Consider the following 19,456-nt stretch of genomic DNA (forward strand, 5'->3'; position numbering starts at 1 on the left):
ATGATTTTTTTCAAAAGTGCATATATAACATTTATTCTAAGGGTGGTTAATAGGTATTATTTAAAAAATGGTTTGGGTCAGATAAGTTTGGGTAATGGAAGCTATGGAACATTAACCAGGATTCTTATTATCAGGGCAAGGTATCTTAATAAGTTAGTGTGCTTTGTGATTATCTAAGAGGATAATATTTTATATAATTTCTTACACTTATTTTTTGTGTAAGAAAAGTAAGTGTAAGAAATGATATAAAATGAACCACTTTGTGAAACTCTTGCTCTTATGCTTTGAAATATTTCTGTAATGATTACATATTGTTTCTTTTTTATAATATCCACTGATAGATTTGGTGGTGAGATCTAACTATTCAACCTCCTCAGAGAAGCCAGTCCATTTTATTGAATAGAAGTTAACTCTGTCTCCTGAATATGCCAACTGGAGCTTCACCTTCAAGGGAAACATAGTCATTTGCCACCCAAATTGTCTTGTACCATCCCAAGGAAGAAAAGCTTGGATAATATCTATCAATTCTATATTCATTTTCCTCTCACTCTAGTCTGCCCTTAGGAATGAATGAAACAGACAAGATTTACATATGGGGGAAGGTTTAGGGAGATCCTTTTTCCCTTCCTCAAATAGTCACTTGCTGGTGATCCTGAAATTCTACTTTCAGAGTTTTATTCCTTTGAATTAAAACAGTGTATGTAGTTCTTGCAAATGTCTCTGGGAATTTTATTACATCATCTGTTTTAATAAATTACTGTGAATTTTTTTATTAGATACTTGTTATTAGTTTTAGTTAAGAAAAAGTGTTTATATGAGGTGAAGAATGATCACCAAGTGGTTGGAGGGCTCGGCTCTGTTGGGGATTGGAGTTAGGACAGGGAGACTTGAGGGATGCAGGAGGACGCTCTAGACACCAGAGCACACTTCCTTTGCTTCCTGATCTTGTCTTTCTTAAATTTAGTACTTTTTCTTCTCCAGAATCATTATGAATCAAGTGCCCATTTGTACATACCAAGTTGTATAATCAACATATCGAATTAGATGGATAAGTCTCATGTTATTCAATGGCTTATGACAAAACAAAACAAAAATGATCAAATTCAGATGGTCATATCAATAAGAGTTATGTGATAGGAGGTGAAATAGCAAATCTGAATTAGTAAATTACAACCTCACACAAATTATGGTATTATTTTTTTATGTTGAAGCCTGAGTAAGTCACCTCCTTGGGAAAAAATGTGAACTTCCTTTTTTTATTTGAAAATAATACTTTGAGAAGAGTCACATGCATTGAAAGAAAAAGAATCCTGGGTAACAGTAATTATGGAGGGATTATGCAAAGAAAGGGAGTGATTTGATTGAAGATAAGAGTTGAAGTTGGAAAATAAGAATAAGGGTTTGTTATAAAGGCTCTTGCCAGGACTAATAAAGAAGAAGAAATGTGCAGATCTTGACTTACCGTTGGTTTTCTGTTTTATTTTCTGCACAGAAATAGAAAGTCTTGAATTCTTCAGATGGAGGTGTAAGTTCAATTATTGATTGCTTGAAGCTAAGAGTCTGCTCATTGACCCTATATCCTTGCAGATATAGGCCACCTGTAGAAAGTGAAAGAAAAGAAAAAGCAAGTGAGGAGAATAGAGAAAGAGTTAAAATAGAGAAAATGAGACTGAAAAGATATCAAGAAAAAAACTTGCCTATGAAGTAAACTCTATTCCAGCTGTTCTTTTTTAGTCTTGCCATTAATGATTAATGGCAAGATTGGTAATAAAGTTTGGATTTTCTGTCTTTCATTTTTGCAATCTTCTTACTGTATGTTTGGTATTGAGCTTTGGTTTACTATGGGCCTACTAAGCTAGTTTCTTTACCTGGCGAACACATTTTGAAATAAATTTTTAGGTATCAAACAATATTACCTGCAATACCACATTAGAGGAAAATTTAATGATACTGGTTGGGCAGAACTATTTAGGCATCTTTCTTTAAAAAATATTTTTTTATTGCTTTCAGACAGAAAGATCAATGATGAGAGAGAATCATTGCCTGGCTGCCTTCTGCATGCCCCCATACTGAGGATCCAGCCTACAATCTTGAACCATGACTTCCTGGTTCATATGTCAATGCTCAACCCCTGAGTCATGCCACCCAGGAAAGGCATTCTTTCTGAAGAATAATGTAGACTGCCAGCAGTTTTTATAACCAACACAGATTCTTACCTTCTTTGTGCATATTTAATGCACAGCACATTTAAAATATGAACCCACAGGGTGAAGTGAGGGAGCCAACTTGAATTAAAATGAGAGTAAATGACTAGTTTTAGAAGATAATTTCCCCCCATGGTCCTTTGAATCTATGTTAGTGGTTACATATTGCTTGGCATGGAATTCCTTTCCATTATTTGGGGGTTTGGGAGAGGATATCAATGTAGAAGGTGCTGAAAAGTCAAATGCTTGAGTGTTGTTTTTTTATTTTTTATGGTGTCTTGATGCTTTGAGGTAACCTGCATCTCATGCGGAGACTTTGGGCAGCATCATTAGCAATGATGATGAGATATTTAAACCTCTCTCTTGCTCTTGCTCTTTTTTTTTATTAAATGTATTTTATTGATTTTTTACAGAGAGGAAGGGAGAAGGATAGAGAGCTAGAAATATCGATGAGAGAGAAACATCGATCAGCTGCCTCCTGCACACCCCCCACTGGGGATGTGCCTGCAACCAAGGTACAAGCCCTTGACAGGAATTGAACCTGGGACCTTTCAGTCCACAGGCCGATGCTCTATCCACTCAGCCAAACCGGTTTCGGCACTCTTGCTAACTCTTGTTCTCATGTCCCACCTCCCCCTAGGAGTCACTTTAGTGCACTGTTCTGACAAAAATATGACTTGGATTTTTGCTACTCTAGCACAGTAACTATTTCATGCCCATGCATTTGTAAGGCACTGTCAGAGAAAATGTGGTCCCTTTGAATGTGGGTGACTTTTGATTTCCTTTTGGTACCAACGTGCACTGTCAGGAAGTAATATATTTTCTTTTATAAACTGAATGAGTGGCTTTTAGACTTTAAAAATTAAAGGAAAACTTTTATAAACAGAATGAGTGGCTTTTAGACTTTAAAAATTAAAGGAAAACTTGTTTATTTTATAAGGGGATTTAGATATAATAGTAAATTTAAAAAAAATTTCATTTAAAAAAGTCAATTTTAGAACTACTAGGAAAACATTCATTTTAGAAATGGTTGGATTTTTTTTTTATTATGTAGACCCAGTACAATGGTTTTTACTAAAATCAGAGAGTGACCTCTTTCTTTGCATTATATGTGTCAACTTTAATTTACACATCATAAAATTCACCCATGTTTAGTGTATAATCAATGATTTTCAGTGTATTAATGGAGTTGTATAACCATCATCATAATCTAACTAGAGGCCCGCTGCACGAAGATGCGTGCAATAGGTCTTCCTTCACCTGGCCGCCAACATCGGTTTTCCTCTGGAACCCGAGACCCAGGCCTTTGCTCTGGCCACTGCCTTCCACCTTCGCTCTGGCTGGAGTTTTTGCTCTGGCTGGAGTATTCACAGGCTTTGCTGACTCCAGCCAGAGTCTTCACTTTGCTCCAGTAGCTCTCTCCACCCCCCACCCTCTCCCTCATAGCAGGTGTCCTGCCCTGCCCAGCCACTCCATGGAGTGGCTGGGGGTGGGGCTGCTACCATATTTGTCTTGCTAATTTACATATTCCCTCCTGACTGCCTGGTGGGCATCGTGTGGAGGTACGACTAATTTACATAGTTCTCTTTTATCCGTGTAGATTTTATAACATTTTCATCCCCTCAAAAAGAAGCTTCATATATCTCTCTCTCTCAAAAAGAAGCTTCATACCCATTTGTAGTCATGCCTCATCTGCTGCCCAAACCTAACCCTAAGCAATCTAAACCTATTTTCTGTGTCTATAGATTTACTTTTCCTGGAACACTTAGTATGAATGGAATTATACAATATGTGGTCTTTTGCGATTGGCTTCTTTCATTTAACATGATGTTTTCAGGATTTATCCATGTTATATCATGTGTCAGTACTTCATTTCTTTTTATTGTATGGATATATCACATTTTATTTATTGATTTATTCACTAGTTGATGGATAATTGGATTTTCTTCAAATTTTTTTATGAATAATATTATGAATATTCATGTACATATTTTGCATAGATATGTATTTTGGGGGTATGTGCTAGAAGTGGAATAAGGAATGTGGTAGATGTTTCAGGACTTTAGGTTACCTAATGACAATTCAGAGGGTAATTTCGCTGTTTTAATTTTCTGCTCTAAACTATAGCACACAGCATTTATATCTTGCTACACTGGTTTCTGACATCTTCCTGCTTATGAGATTTCCTTTTATAATCTATCTGAGCAGCTAAGAATATCCTCCTCTAGCCCTACTCTTTCTTAGAATGGAGAGAAGATACTGTCCAAATGTGTCTGCTACAAATAGGAAGGTTATCTGACCCCTTTTCTAACTAGTTATAGTATAGAAATGATTGGCAGTGAAGACATCCAATTATAACCCAATTACCTCATTTGAGGTGACCTCATTGGGCTAGTCTTTATCTGTTCCTGGGCAACAGCAATAAATAGCAAGCTGGCATAATTTTGGACAGAGATTTCTCACAAAAACTATGCAAGCATTACATGTTCCATTTGCTCACAGACCTTGATGTGACTTATTCAGGAAGCGTAGTTAAAAGTCACAATTTGTTACTTCCAGCTTTGGCTGGAGAGAGATAAAAGGGGAAAAAAATCAAGTATATGGTGAATGACAAAGTACTTCAAGCCTGTAAAGAGGCACTTGACTAAAGGGCTTCTAGAATCCTCACAAAATACCTCTTTAGTATTAACAGGCACAGCCAATCCATATTGTGAAAGTACCAGCACTTTCCTTGACAGTAAGGGCGGACTTCAGGGAACTGTCTGCGGCTATTTCTAACTCCCACAACACACATTAGCGGCATATTTATCTAGCTGAAAGTAAAATGTGGGATTCGCATCTGATGTGGTTTTTACAGGAAATCAGGGCTGTGTGGCTTCTCATATCTTGCTCTTTCTCCTCATTTCACTGTTATTTCTTCTTGTCTTCCCTTCCTTGTCCTCAGTATTGTCTTAGCATCTCAGATGACTGTTACAAGAAATAAGTCATGCTCGAAATATTACAGAAACTTTCAGAAGTGAGAAATAGCAGATGTTCATAAAGAACATCAATCAATGGAATACAGTGAATTAAAAAATAAAATAAATAGAAAAATGAAACAGTAAAGCAACAAGAATGCTATAGCCCGTGGGTCATGTCTCTTTGAAATGGTGACCACAGAAATAACTAATATGATCAAGATATTATAAAGATAACAGAAAGGAAAGAGCCCTTCTAAGGACTCTACGATTCTGAACAGAAAACTGACTGAATAAGCATATATTCAGAGACAGTATTTTTGTATTTTCCCAACTGTTTTGCCTGTGAGAGAAACATGTTTTCGTACATTTAGAACAAAATTTTAGGAAATGTTGTGGTATATCATGATATTTTCTATTCAATTCAATTCAAATTCTATTCTATTTTTAAATACTGGTCCCAACCTACTGCATTGATTGCATGACTCAGTAATGGGGTCAAAACCTGCAACTTGGTATAAATGATAATCGGTTTTGACCTTCACAGGGCTGGAGAACAAGGAACCAGACTAGGTTGGGATGTGCCAGAGCCAAGCAGAGCTTGGATAGTACAAGAAAGGAGGAATTTTTAGATTCAACCAGCACCAAGGCCACTCACTTGGCATCACTGGGAAAAACTGAAAATGAGTATAGGACTCTGTATAATCTTTATGAATATAATGATTCACATTCCATGCATGTAACACAATTAAGTTAAATGGCGTATTTGAGTGCCTGTAATGTTTATGACACATCATGGGTTCAGCCATTTCTCTGCTGTCCTCACAATTCCCATGGCTCCTGTGATAAATAGTTGGACTGCTGATGGCCAAAGTACAGAAACCAGACAAACAGCCCAATTGACTGAGTGCTACTTTCAGAAGACTACTTTCTGTCAGGGAGGACTACCTGTAGTACTGTGGCTAAGAGTTTGGGCACAGGATTCAGATAGCATTTGTTCACATTTTGTTGCTGTCACTAGCTGGTGACCATCGGATATTGTTAACTTCTCTAAGCCTTAGTTTCTCATCTATTATTATGAAATAACAGTGGATAACATAAGTATTGTACTTATCCAAGTCCTAGACACATAGGGAACATCCAGCAATACATGCTAACTTTCCCACTTCAATACGCCAGAGCAGTGTGGTCCAGTCCTCTAAAAAAATGTGGTTGACCAGGGCAATGGGGATGGGCATATTTATCCTAGGAATTTCCCACAAGAGATGTGGATAAGCACAGATCCTATCTTAGTTTTATTGTGCCAGATCACTCGCTGTGAACGTCGGTCATGATTGAAGTTAAAAGGTACAAGAAGGTCGAGCAGGACTCCCTGAAACAGATTGTAAAGGTCAATGTAAAATTGAAATCTAGGGAAGGGTAAAGACTTTAGGAGAGTTTTGGAACAGCCACCTGGTTAACCCTTGGAGACACTTCTGTGGGCCCCAGCAGCTGTCAGGGGGAATAGGGAGCAGGTGGCAGTAACATGCACCTTTTCGAACAAGGTATGTGCTCAGGCAAGTGGTATTTTTTTTTTTTTATTCAAGGAAGAGCAGAGTCATGTAAAACTAAAAACCACAGGCCTCTATTTTAGAACATGCCTAGATATACAATTTCTGTTGGAATTTCAGTAAGGAAAATGTCCTTTCAATCATATATGAAATAATTTGGGCTAGAAATTGATGACGTGTGGAGATAGGTATATTCAAGACTTAAGGCTGAGAAAGAATGAATGGCTTCAGATTAAGTATTTTTTTAAACCACAAAATAATATATTTTCTAAAAAGGAATTAGAAAAATAACTTAAAAGAGTGTGATATGGCAGGAAGGACAGGCATCTATCTATTGGCCTGAGTTCTGGTTTTATCTTTGAATTGAGTTTTCAGTTTTCTAATCTTTCTCTACTACTAAATGAGGGAATGACAAACTTCTCATGTTTCATGGGAATAATGGCCAATTGAGGTAACATGTTTCATTCATTCATTCATTCATTAAACATACATTATATCTCTGAGCATATAATGCTTTAGAAGAGACAGGATTGCTTAAATAAAGATAAAAATACAAAGTAGAGGGTGATAAGAGTCATAAAATAGGCTGGTGTGCAAGTTCAGAAAAGGGAGATGCTTGTTTATCCAGGACCATCTGGGTTTGCTTTATAGCAAAGACGGCTAACAATGGAACAAGCACTTGAAGGCAGGTAGAATCGGGACAACTTGTGTTAGGGAATCAGTAGGTGGAGACTGTTTTCGGGGAAGGAGTTAGCACAAGTAAAGAGATGGGTCAGAAAAAAACCAAGAGGATGTGCTAAGGAAATAGAATGTGACCATGTTTGGGTAGAGTGCAGGGTGCTTTAACATCAATTTGTTATTCCATTTATTGATGCATTCACTGGCTTGATTTTTTAAAAATTGATTTCAGAGAGGAAGGGAGAGGGAAAGAGAGATAGAGGGAACTCTTCCCCCTCCCTACATGGGATTCAGTTCTGTGGGACTTTCCCTCTCCCCATGTGGGAGTCTGTACTTGTTCTTTAATAAATTTCAACCTTTGCTATTAAAGAGAGAGAGAGAGAGAGAGAGAGAGAGAGAGAGAGAGAGAGAGAGAGACATCAATGATGAGAGAGAATCATTGATCAGCTGCATTTGTACACTCTCCACTGGGGATTAAGCCAGCAACCTGGGCATATGCCCCTACCAGGAATAGGTCCCTTGACCCAAACCACTGAGAACACCGGCCGGGCCTTTGGTTGAATCTTGTATGTGCCATGAACCGGGAATGAACCGGCAACTTTGGCCAGGCCCATTTATTAGTAGCTGTTTTCCAGTTCTCCAACTAGGACTTTCTAAGTAGGGCCTCCTCTGACCTTTCAGATTGAGGGAGGCCATCTAGTGGCTGCCACTGATATTTTAAACTTTTGGAATCAGCAGCTATCTTTGGCCCTAGGGGTTTGGCAGCACTGTGTTAATATTTCACTTTGGAGTAATCTGAGAATTCAGTCCTAAATATTTCCTCCCTAGCTATGGAAACAGTCTCTTGAAAATGAGCTTCATTGATTTGGGAATTAAAATGTTCAGACTTTTATTATGATACTTTATAACAAAAGTTCCAGGCAATGACCAGGTTGGAGGTTTGTTTACTTCATTCCCGTCCTGGTATCAGGTGCTTGAAGCTGTGGATTTGGACTTGAACAGGAACAGGCTGTCCTGTAAGTGCTTAGAGATGCCATCTATCTCTTAATAGTTGAATGATATTCTGGGTCATGTTTTAACTATCAAAACCAAAGGATGATTAAGTGGGGAGAATTATTCTATTATTCATCATGAATGATAAGAAATGGACCATGCTTGCTTTGTACCTCTTTTGTACCTTTTTAAGAAGATAGAAAATTGTCACATGATACTAAGTTGACATGTCTTTCTAGGTTAATTAAACCTAAGCATTAATGCTATAAAAAGAAATTAAATGAATGAGATTGCAGAATGTTCACTACTGCTAGTTATTTAAGGATTTTGGAAAACGTCCAATTGTAAACAAAACACCAATGATCTCTTTTGTAAAAAATGATAAGAAGGTTAAGTAATCTTTCTTGTAGAAATCAGGCACAATTATTTTATTATTAAATTGTATTTTTTAAATACTTGTTTTATGTATATATAGTTTTTAATATATACAATTTATAAATATAAAAAATGTACATATGCCTATATAGGAGTATAAAATATCAAGAGCTTTTTACGTAGAGAGCTTTCTATGTAGAGCTTAAGTTATTCCATTGGCAATCATTTGATCTTAACAATAATCCTGTGAAATAGATAGCTGTTTCCATTTTATAAATGAGGAAATAAAGTTTTAGGAACTTGCCCAGGGAAAGTTGACAGCTAAAGTTCTCTTCTTTTACTTACTTATCTAAGATTAGGGATACTGTGAGAAAAGGGTGGAGTCATTACCCATCACTACACTGACTCTGAATGTCATCAGTGTCCCAAAGAATGGAACTGATTTTTTTTATTTCCAGGCAGTAAAAGCATGGGGTCAGGGGCAAGGCTCTGGAGTTTGGCTGTGCTCAGAGCTCAGTCAATCTTGTCAAGTTATGAAGACTTTCCAGCCAGTTTTCTTCTCTGTAAAATGGAAATTATAGTAGTACCTCTTCTTTGGAGGATAATTGAGTTAATGTAGGTGAATTACAATACATAGCACAAGACTTGGTAAGGGCTCCATAAAGCTAACATGTCATTACTGCTATTATTGTAATCACTATTATTTCATGTGAAAGTTGAGTCCGTACCTGAGGCCTGGGTGGAGCGAATGCTGGCGTAGAGGTACAAGCAGCCATCCTTCAGAATGCAGTAGTGCTGGGCCCACACGGCTGTGCTTCTGTCCAGTTGGTGCAGAAGGCCCAGGCACTCTGGGTTCTTGATAGCCAGGGGAGGGAGGCTGCTGTTGTGCAGAGTGACATCTTCCCAGACGTGGTTCTGCAGGTGCGGCACAAAGGGAGCGGCTGAGTGATCAGCCTGCGCCAGAGATCCCCTGGGCCGGCGGCATCCCACCCAGGCTGTTGGACCCCATAGAAGCCACAGTTCTCAGTGACTCTATTGCTATGGCCATGTGAATACTTGAGCAACTGGCCAGAAAACCTGAATTCATCTCTTGGCCATAGAGAATGTCTCCCCTCTCATGTCCAAAGACAGCCCTTGTCTTTGGGTTCTATTGTGAGGAAATCAAAGGGACACCAGTGATGTATAGAAAGGAAATGGAAACAGGCATCTCAGCAAAGACTAGTTTGAATGGCGCTGTCTATGAGGGTTGGTCCCCGTTTGCCCTGTTCCAGGTAGGTCCACAGTGACTAACAGTAGCCCCTGGTTCATGCTCTACTTTATCTAGAAATCCCATGTGTGCATTGGAGCAAGTTAAATGCCCGTAGGCTCTATGGCTAGCCCACAATAAATCAAGACCCTCTACCCTGGAGGGTAGTCCACAGTCCATAGGCCTTAGAGGCGGGTTCTTCAGGGGAACTTGACCTGAGGCATAGGACACAGTGCTTTATCCCACTTTATCAGAACACCTGCCTGGCACAGGGCCAGTTTCTCTTTATTTAGTTTCAGTTTGGCTCTTTTGTTTTAACAAGGCATGTGAAAGATTTCAGAATGTGGAGCAGGCTTTATTGGTTGCTGTGAAGTGGGAGCCCGCTGGGGGTTTGGATGTTTCTTTTTCACTGGGCTGCGGACACTGAGGGCATTAGCAGCAAAGATCCCTCTTAAAATACTGACGCTCGCTGGGAGCACTCATTGAAGAGGTGGGTGCGTGCAGTGAGCTTTGTGTTCCAGGCGATATGAAACACAAGTCCCGTTGTTTGTGATATGACGATGCCAGCGATTGTTCTGGAAGGACAGTTACAGGGCACGGGGCAGTGCACTCAAGCTCAAACGAGGCGAATTTTCCAAAATAGGCACGTGCCAACCAAAATATGTACAGAAGGTAACTGACTGAAAATGCCTTTTTGCTTATATGCCATTTTGTGAGGAAATGAACATGTTTAAAGGGAATCAATCCCCTTGTTAGAAATCATACACAGAGTATAAAAATGGAACAGTTGGGTATTAAATCAGTTTTCCTTACTCCCCGCCTCCCCCAGGTCATAGCATGAGCTCAGAAAAAGGAATATCAATGTCTTCAGGCTAATGTGATGACTCACCTGTTGGTGTTATGAAGTTATCTGTCAGTTTATAGGTCAAATCTAAGTTAAAAATTATACTGCTCCAAGGCTAGGAATCATGAGCTAGCAAGGACAGTGCAAGAAAAATGGCCTAATATGTCACCAGAACAAGGATATGAACTTAGACATTCATTTTCTAATAAGCTGCTTGGCCCACAGCGCTATCCCAAGCCATTCCGGACACCTTGGACTTTGGGAATGAAAAGAAAACAGCAGCAGTGTCTAACCTCACAGGGAGCTACAGGATTGCTCTCTGTGAAACAAATTCCACCCCCTTTGTATCTCCTCACTGAGCTCAATGGGAGCAGCGTCTCACACACACACACACACACACACACACACACACACACACACACACACACTCCTGGAAAGAAAAAGAGCAGCAGGAATGCAAGCTCCCCTTAGACTCTGACTAGGAAACCCTATTGACTTAAAATCCTCTTTCCCAGCTTTTAGAGCAGATCCCAGAAGTCCCAGGGTGGACTGCCCAGCATCTGACTTGATCCTTTGCCCCTCTGAGTAGAAAACCAGAATGAAGGCCGACATAAATATCAAGAACACTTACCTGGTGGACAGGATGGGCCGCTTTGTCCATTGCCTCAAGCCACCTGAAAGACAGTAAAATGAGGGGTGCTTTCCTTGGGGGTCCCCGATAAGTGCCATTTGGAGGGGCTGGCTGTTCTCCCTGAAACCCATCAACCAGGCAGAACAGTCCTAAGGCTCACACATATTTTACTCTCTTAAGTTCATGGTTGAAGGGCAACACATTCTTACAAAATTACTGTTACGAGGTGGCAAATCCCACTCTTGTCAGGCATATTTAAAATAAATTCTTCTTCTCTACTATAGTTTAATTAGTGCCTTAGAGCAAACTCATTCATTTTTCATGTTCCTAAGGCATGTGCATTTATTAATACCAGCAGGGCTGATAACAACTCATGTGTTAACTGCAAGGCACTGGTTGTTAAAATATGGGAAGACTGGTCAGCAGTCACTCTCAAGTGTCTCTTGGGCACAGTGGTCTCCTGTAGGGAGCAATTAGTGCCTCTACTTGCGAAGTGAATTTTCTCAGTCCCGTTTCCTTAGCCATGACCAGCCTATCCACTCCAGGCCATTCCATCTTGCCAATCTTTTAAAATTTCCTTTTGAACCCCATAATTTCCAATCGAACCACACAGCTTGCTCTTTGTCCAAAAGTTTGACTGAGTCCCTCTTCCTCCTCTGTTCCGTTTCTTCTTATCTGATTTGATATCACACCCTTCATAAACTCCTCCCTCAGCCCTTCCCCAGAGACCTTCTCTCCTCCCCTCAATTCCTGTGCCACCTTTGTCTTCTCCTGTAGCACTTCTCAATTTCTACTTTGAATTAAAAATATTGGAATAAATGCCCTATATTGTTAGTTGAGAGCTTTCTAAAGGCTTCGTCATATTAATAGTCCTAGAAACCTTAAAACAGTCTTTTTAAAAATATATATATATTTTATTGTTTTTTTTTTTACAGAGAGGAAGGGAGATAGATAGAGAGCTAGAAACGTTGATGAGAGAGAAACATCGACCAGCTGCCTCCTGCACACCCCTCACCAGGGATGTGCCCTTGACTGAAATTGAACCTGGACCTTTCAGTCCGCAGACCGACGCTCTACCACTGAGCCAAACCGGTTTCAGCCCTTAAAGCAGTCTTATACACATTAGTGCTCTCCAATAAATGCAGGGGGCGGGCAAAAGTAGGTTTATAGTTGTGAGTACGCAAAAACAGTTTATTCTTACATTATTATTTATTAATTATTGTATTATTTTCCATATGAACAACTGTAAACCTTCTTTTGTTTCACCCTGTATTTTGTCCATGAATTAAAATGCAATCACGTCGCTATTGTCATATTTCCCTGTTAGTCCTTTGAAAAAAAACCACATGCATTTGACATATAATGTTCCACATATAGGGACAATATATTGTTGTCCTACGATGTTCCAGACCCAGGGTTCTCTTTAAAATTGGAGCTGAGGCCAAATTCTCTTAAAGAGTTATAACATTGACACTAACTCTGTTGAAACACTCATTACCTCTGTGCCATTGTCTCCTTCTCCCTTATCCATCCCATCCCTCACCCTAAATTAGCAGAAGTTACACGATAGTTGGCAGTTGACACATTGGACTGACCAATGACCTCCATTCCCTCAGGGTGATACATTGAATAATGATCCTAAGTCTCCAAATGAATGGAGTTTATAGGTTACCTCTGAACACGTCTACCCTCTGATTGGGTGGTATGCTGACAAGTGCCAACTGGATTCATTCCTCATCAAGCCACATTACTATTTATGTTGCTCACCTCACTGTAGTGTGCTAAGTTATAGCCACACCACATCACTTTTATGCCTGAGATTACCCACTGAATTAGCTTAAAATAAATAAATGCAGTAACTTTTGGGGAAGCTATATATGAACTGTGGCATTATTGAGTTTTTTAGGAAAATGTGGAGATCCAAAGTATTGTAAGTACGTCAGGAGAAGATACTTCTCTTCGTTAGAAATTCTGTTAGAAAACCTGAGGGGATAGTAAAGGACCAGACTTCTCACACGTAAAAAACAGATACTTTACTGACTCCTGCTATTAATTTGCTGTTCCAATCCCAATAATCTAAAAGACTGCTGTTGAAGAAGCACCCCCCTCCAGTGAATCCGGTGAGATAAAAGATGAATGAATTACCTTTTCATTTCTTGGTTGGAAGTTGCACAGAGGCAAAAAGTTCTATTTCCAGGTTGAGGCACACAGTTAAACACAAATGGTTTTCCCAAACTTCTGTCCATGTCAACTTCTGCGCCTTCCAATTTTATTACCTCTAGAGGGGGGCACTTCCCTTCATCCTGCAAGTGATACGGAAGAGGGTCAGCATGGGTGCTGCAACTAACAGATAAGGGAGAGAATGAGAGAGGAAAGGACTCCAGTTATTCTTTGAATTGATTGCTTGTTCTGGAATAAAAATAAAACCAAAATGAGTTTTTGTAGATTATGTCTTCCATGATACACTCCATGGTACTCCAACTTTCCAGTGAGGATATTTTCCCACATCCCTTCTGAAGAGCATCTATTAATATGCTTCTTACCTATGCCATCTCATGAAAGTATCAGAAAAAAGAACATCAAATAAATTGACATTATAAAGTATATGTGATTGGTAGCGACATGAGATCTCTCTAGTTTGTGTCTAATTAACATGTATTTCATGCTCGTGTGTCAGGACCGCTTCTAAATACTTCACATATATTAATTGGTTTGTCTTCACAAATGCTCAGGAGGTAGTTACATTTATTATCTCTGTTTTACAGATGAGAAAATTGCAGTATAGTGAGAATAAAGAATACTTTTCTTTAAATGACAATAGTTTAGAATACCATGATATGTTTGCAAGACTAAATCATTTTACAGATATTTTGTTATTTATATTATTTCAAAACATCTTCTCCATTATTTATCCCTCTTTTAAAAAACAGCTATAAAATATATTGAGGTATATTTTACATGCCATAGTCATTCATGTACATGTACCATTCAGTGATTTTTAAATAAATTTATAGAGTCCTGAAACCATTGTCACAATGTAGATTTAGAACTTTCCTATCAACCACTACATTTTCTTTGAGCCAATGTGCATTCAATTGCTACTCTTGCCCCTCCAATCACAGGCAATCAGAGATCTGCTCTTTGTCTCTATACATGTGCCATTTCTGGACATTTCATAGAAGTAAAATCATATACTATGTGGTTTTTTGACTGGCTGCTTTCCCTTAGTGTAATGTTTTTAAGCCTCATTCATATTGTAGCACTTGTTAGTATTTCACATCTTTTGCTGAACTAAACAACTGTGGCAAAAATAGGTTTACAGTTATTTGTTTGGAAAAGAATACAATAATTAATAAATAATAACACAAGAATAAACTATTTCATGCACTCACCACTGTGAACCTACTTTTGCCCCACTCTGTATTCTGTTATATGGTTATGCCTCATTTACTTTATCCCTTCACAACTTTATGGGGACTTCTCTTTCCAGTTTTTGTCCATTTTAAATAATGATGCTAAGAACATGTGTGTGCAGCTCTTTATGTAGGCATATGCTTTCATTCTCTTTGGTAGATCACTAAGAGTGAAATTGCTGGGCCACATGGTAGGTTCAGCTTTCACTTCATAGAAAACTGGCAAGCTGTTTTCCACAGGGACTGTGCCACTTTACATTCCCACCAGCAGTGTACGAGTGGCCCGGCTTCTCCACACTCTCACCAACACCCTATTTTGCTTGTCTTTTTGGTAACAGCTGTCCTCCTGGGTATGTAATGGTATCTCCTAGTGGTTTTAATTTGCTCATTTCTAATGACTGATAATGTGAAACCCCATTTGTCACAGAGGTTGTTAACCAATTTTCGAAAACCAGTCCCTTTGAGATGCTGATGAAAACTATGGACACGCCACCAAAAAATGCATAATCATGTTTGTGTGCCTGTATATACACATGCATGTGTATGTGTGTATATATACCTACATGTGTATGTAAATACATGTGTGTGTGCATGTACACACATGCAAATATGTCTTGCAACTCATGGGTGAAAGGATACAAAGATATTCTTCCTCTAAAGGTAATATATCATAGTTGTATGGTACTTCAATTTATAAAATATTTTCATGGACTCTATCTTTGTATTCTTTGCAACCACTCTCGAAAGTAGAAAGCTAATGTTACACCATTTTCTAGAGAAAGAAACCGGGTCTTTTGGCTCTGCCTCCACACTACTTCTCTCACATGTCTGTCTTCTTGGGCCACTGCAATTTGGGAGACTGCTGACTCTCAGAGTCAGCACCTGAACACTGGGTAGTCAACATTTAAAGACAGAGTATTTCCTGAAGTCATCAGGTTTTCTTTGATAGTGACAGAAATCTGAAATTTTGTTCAGTTTTAGTAAATATTAGAAAGTTAGCATATCTTATAATAATTGCATATGGCTGGTACTATGAAGTTAGAAAGCAGAAGAATATATTTTCATTAGCTTTAGTAAGGAAAAAGAGTTTAGATGGCTATAAATCATGGTTAATTATTTATATAATTTCCCCAAGAGCATCTTAAACAAATAAAGAAAAATGAGCGAGAAAAGGGAAGCATAAATAAATCCTGGAGATTATATTTTCTTCTGCTCACTTGCTACAAGCAAATATTCACTGGGTCTGCTTTTGTTAGGGCCCATTATGCAGATAATATCATATATTGATGTCTCAGGGTCAGCCCTCTGAGGTCACTTTGGAACTACCGTGTTTCCCCGAAAATAAGACATCCTCCGAAAATAAGACCTACTTACAGATTTCCTTCTGAGTGAAATATAAGGCATCCTCCAAAAATAAGGCCCCCCCTAGGCTCTGTCTCAGAATGCTATTGCTAAACATGAGAGATTTGGTCCACTGATTCTGAAAGAAATAGAGTCACAAGAAAATCACCAGGAAATTCAGGAATTGGATTGTTATGATGATGTTCCAGAAGATGATGACATGATTGTCATTGAATAAATGAGTAAATTCTTGATACTGTAGGATTCCCAGTTTGTCTGGTTTGTGTTGACAACTACCGTACTACCGTACCATATACAGGTAATAAATTTCCTTTATTTTCATTTAACAATAAATGTGTGCCGTATTCTTCTTCATGGAAAAATAAGACATCCCCTGAAAATAAGACCTAGTGCATCTTTGGGAGCAAAAATTAATATAAGACACTGTCTTATTTTCGGGAAAACAGGGTACCAAGTTCTCTCACATCCTTTGCTGTTAGAACATGCAAGAGAGTACACTCATATGGCATATGACACACACACTGGAGGCTCTTTCCCCTCTGCTCCAATTGCAGCAGTGTGGGGAGAATGAATGATTGGTGAACAGACTAGATGGAAAATGAGGCTATTTGTCTGAAATGGTCTCTATCCTGGCCCAGATCCCATTGTCACTAATCTCACCTGCTGCCTCTCTGCCCATGATTACAAGCCTACTGTGGCCCTAGAAACAGCTGCAATAAAAACCATGGGCACAGCCTGTGTGGGAGGTGGGTGCTCCTGCAGCTATGCTTACTCATCTGACTCTTTCCTTGGGTTTCACCAGCCCAAGCACCTCCACGCTCCAATCCTGTGGAGACACAGAGTTTGGAAAAAGTTCTCTATTCAGTCTAATCCAATGCTACTTGGACTGTGGTTCCATGGTTCCCAATCAAATGTTTTCAAGAGATAAAAGAACAACTAGGATCCCTTTTCTATGTTGCAACTGTGCCCTTGGGGTTTTCAACTCTTCTCATAAGGAAAACTCAGTCCTTCAGTTTGGCAATGATTCTTAAATAGGGTCTGTTTGATTCTGCTCCTCTGGCTCTGCCAAAAGTCTCACTTTTGTAGGTATGGGTTTCTCAGAACTTCATATTCTCCTTTCTAAGATGTGAAAAGGATCTAGCTCCATTTAAAAAAAAAAAATTCCTGAGTTAAGTCAGAGATCCAGCTGCTTTATGCATGCATGATTGATTAAAATAGCAGGGATGGTGACGGGATTTGCTCAGGGAAGTCCAGAAGCTATCCACGGAGAATAAAGGAACTTAGGTTGCTTATGCCAGATGGCCCAGGATAATGTTGACATTGTCTATCATTTCTACAGCAGTAATCCCAAATGTCACACTGCTCAGCAAAGGGAAACAGTACACAATAGGAATGACAAAGACCCGCCCAGAGTGAATCCACTTCTACTTTAAATTATTTCTTATGAAGAAAAATAGACAAGGACATTTGTGTCTGTCTGCAACTTGGGCTCTCTGGTAAGACAAAGTTCCCTACAGATGTTTTTGAGTTAATTTACTTTGGTCAAAGTTTTAGCTTGAACATGCTAGATTTATTTTTTTTTTTTTTTTTAAATTATTAGTGTTAGGCCTCTTTGGCTAAGAAAGACAAAAAGCTGGGAAGCTATACCAACATATTTCCTTTTATCTCAAGGCACAGTCAGGAAAATCCACAAACTAAAGAGGAGGAAAAAGGGCATCTTTAGCCATGAAAAATAGCTAAATCGCAGAGGGAAAGCCAGAGCCAAGATACATTTAGAGGACAAGAAAGCATGTCCTAAAGCAACGTATCACATGAAAGCGTGCATGACTTATACAGCTAGAGTGCTATATTTAAAGCTGGTAGGTTGAAGCAAAATTGAAGAATGAGTGTCTCTTGGAGCCTTATTAATGATGCCGGGGCCCTTTATCGCTAGGCAGCAGTTTGGAAGCACCTTCCCCACTGGTGATGGACAACCACACTCCTTGATAGCTACAAGAGGATGGCCTCTGTCTGTGTCTTGGCTGATAGGATCAGGAGAGCAGCAAAGCCTGCAAAGGCAAGAAGGAGGGAAAGATACAAGAGTGCTTTTTCCCTCTAGTGATTCTGCTATCTTTGTCCTGTAATTAAATAAAAGTCTTGACTCTGGGCACTGTGAGCCCCTCACTACATCACTCACGATTATTACATGTATCTATGTAAGCATATGTTTGTTTATATTGGTCCAGAGGCCTGATGCACAAAATTCATGCAAGGGTTTCGGCCCTTGCAACCTTGGCTTCGTCTGAAAGGTTGTCCAGAAGGTCATACGGCTGTTCAGTCTAATTAGTATATTATGCTTTTATTATTATAGATGCTTTCTTTTCTTCCTTCCGTGTAGGCAAGAAAGGATGGATGAAGAATAGAGAACAGAAAGTAAAGCGAGCATGCAAGTCAGATGCATGTTTGTAGGTGGCAGGTGTTCCCCACCAGAGCTTCGTGGATTTCATATCACTCCCTTCGCTTTCATCACGAAATTGAGACAATGGCAATTTCATCACCGCCCATTCGCAGCACCCCTCCAGTGTGAAGGCACCACTGCTCTTTCCCTGTGCTTCTAATGCTGCCTGGCTCCGTGGCATCAGCAGAGGTACCGGCTGCAAACTCAGAGGTGGAGCTTTTCTTTTCCATTTGCCTGGAGTGGTAGACCAGTTTTGAGGAGTTATAAATGCATGCTGGCAGCACCACGTTGTCTCCTGGCTCCGGGGAGACTGGGCACCAGGAAGCACAGGCAGCTCTGAGGCCGCGGGAGCTCGTGGGCATAGACAGGCTTCCTGCTGGAGAGGCAGCCAAGTGGAGGGTTGCTAGGGACGCAGGTCAGGGCTGCCCAGGCACTGCAGCTTTGAAGAGCCACTTCCTTCTCATGTCTCATTTGTCACCATTTTCCTTGGCTCCTAAACTGTCCCTTAGAGTACAACAACTACCACCTGATACTCTCACACAATAGAAGGACTGTGAAGTATTAAGTCTGAGTCATACTTATAACCTAGTTCCAAGTTGTAAAAAAGTTACCAGGTGAACTGTAACATCAAGACATTCTATATCTTAAGCCTGGCCATTGAATGTTTGTCCTACAAGGTTTCCCTCTGCACTCACTGTGTTGTTGATTTGTGGATAAATTCTTACTCATGGTCCTTTGACTGGCTTGTCTGGCCCGGTTCTCCTGA

At 39.5% G+C, this 19,456-nt stretch overlaps 1 protein-coding gene and 1 long non-coding RNA gene across 2 annotated transcripts in view; one reads left to right on the plus strand and one right to left on the minus strand.

Moving 5' to 3' along the window:
• LOC118703436 overlaps positions 1 to 19,456 on the plus strand; it is a 110,039-nt gene that overhangs the window by 73,131 nt on the left and 17,452 nt on the right. The gene's annotated exons all lie outside the window — the stretch shown is intronic.
• The window catches only part of LOC118703645, an 88,336-nt gene that overhangs the window by 943 nt on the left and 67,937 nt on the right, over positions 1 to 19,456 (minus strand). Inside the window, exons 7-10 of the mRNA XM_045571816.1 lie at positions 13,624 to 13,781; positions 11,479 to 11,521; positions 9,486 to 9,672; positions 1,463 to 1,598 (exon numbers count right to left, since the gene is read on the minus strand). Coding sequence (XP_045427772.1) covers positions 1,463 to 1,598; positions 9,486 to 9,672; positions 11,479 to 11,521; positions 13,624 to 13,781 — 524 coding nt within the window. The remainder of the gene's footprint in view (positions 1 to 1,462; positions 1,599 to 9,485; positions 9,673 to 11,478; positions 11,522 to 13,623; positions 13,782 to 19,456) is intronic.

This window comes from Pipistrellus kuhlii, unplaced genomic scaffold (genome assembly GCF_014108245.1).
Source record: "Pipistrellus kuhlii isolate mPipKuh1 unplaced genomic scaffold, mPipKuh1.p scaffold_m20_p_4, whole genome shotgun sequence".
Classification (NCBI taxonomy): domain Eukaryota; kingdom Metazoa; phylum Chordata; class Mammalia; order Chiroptera; family Vespertilionidae; genus Pipistrellus; species Pipistrellus kuhlii.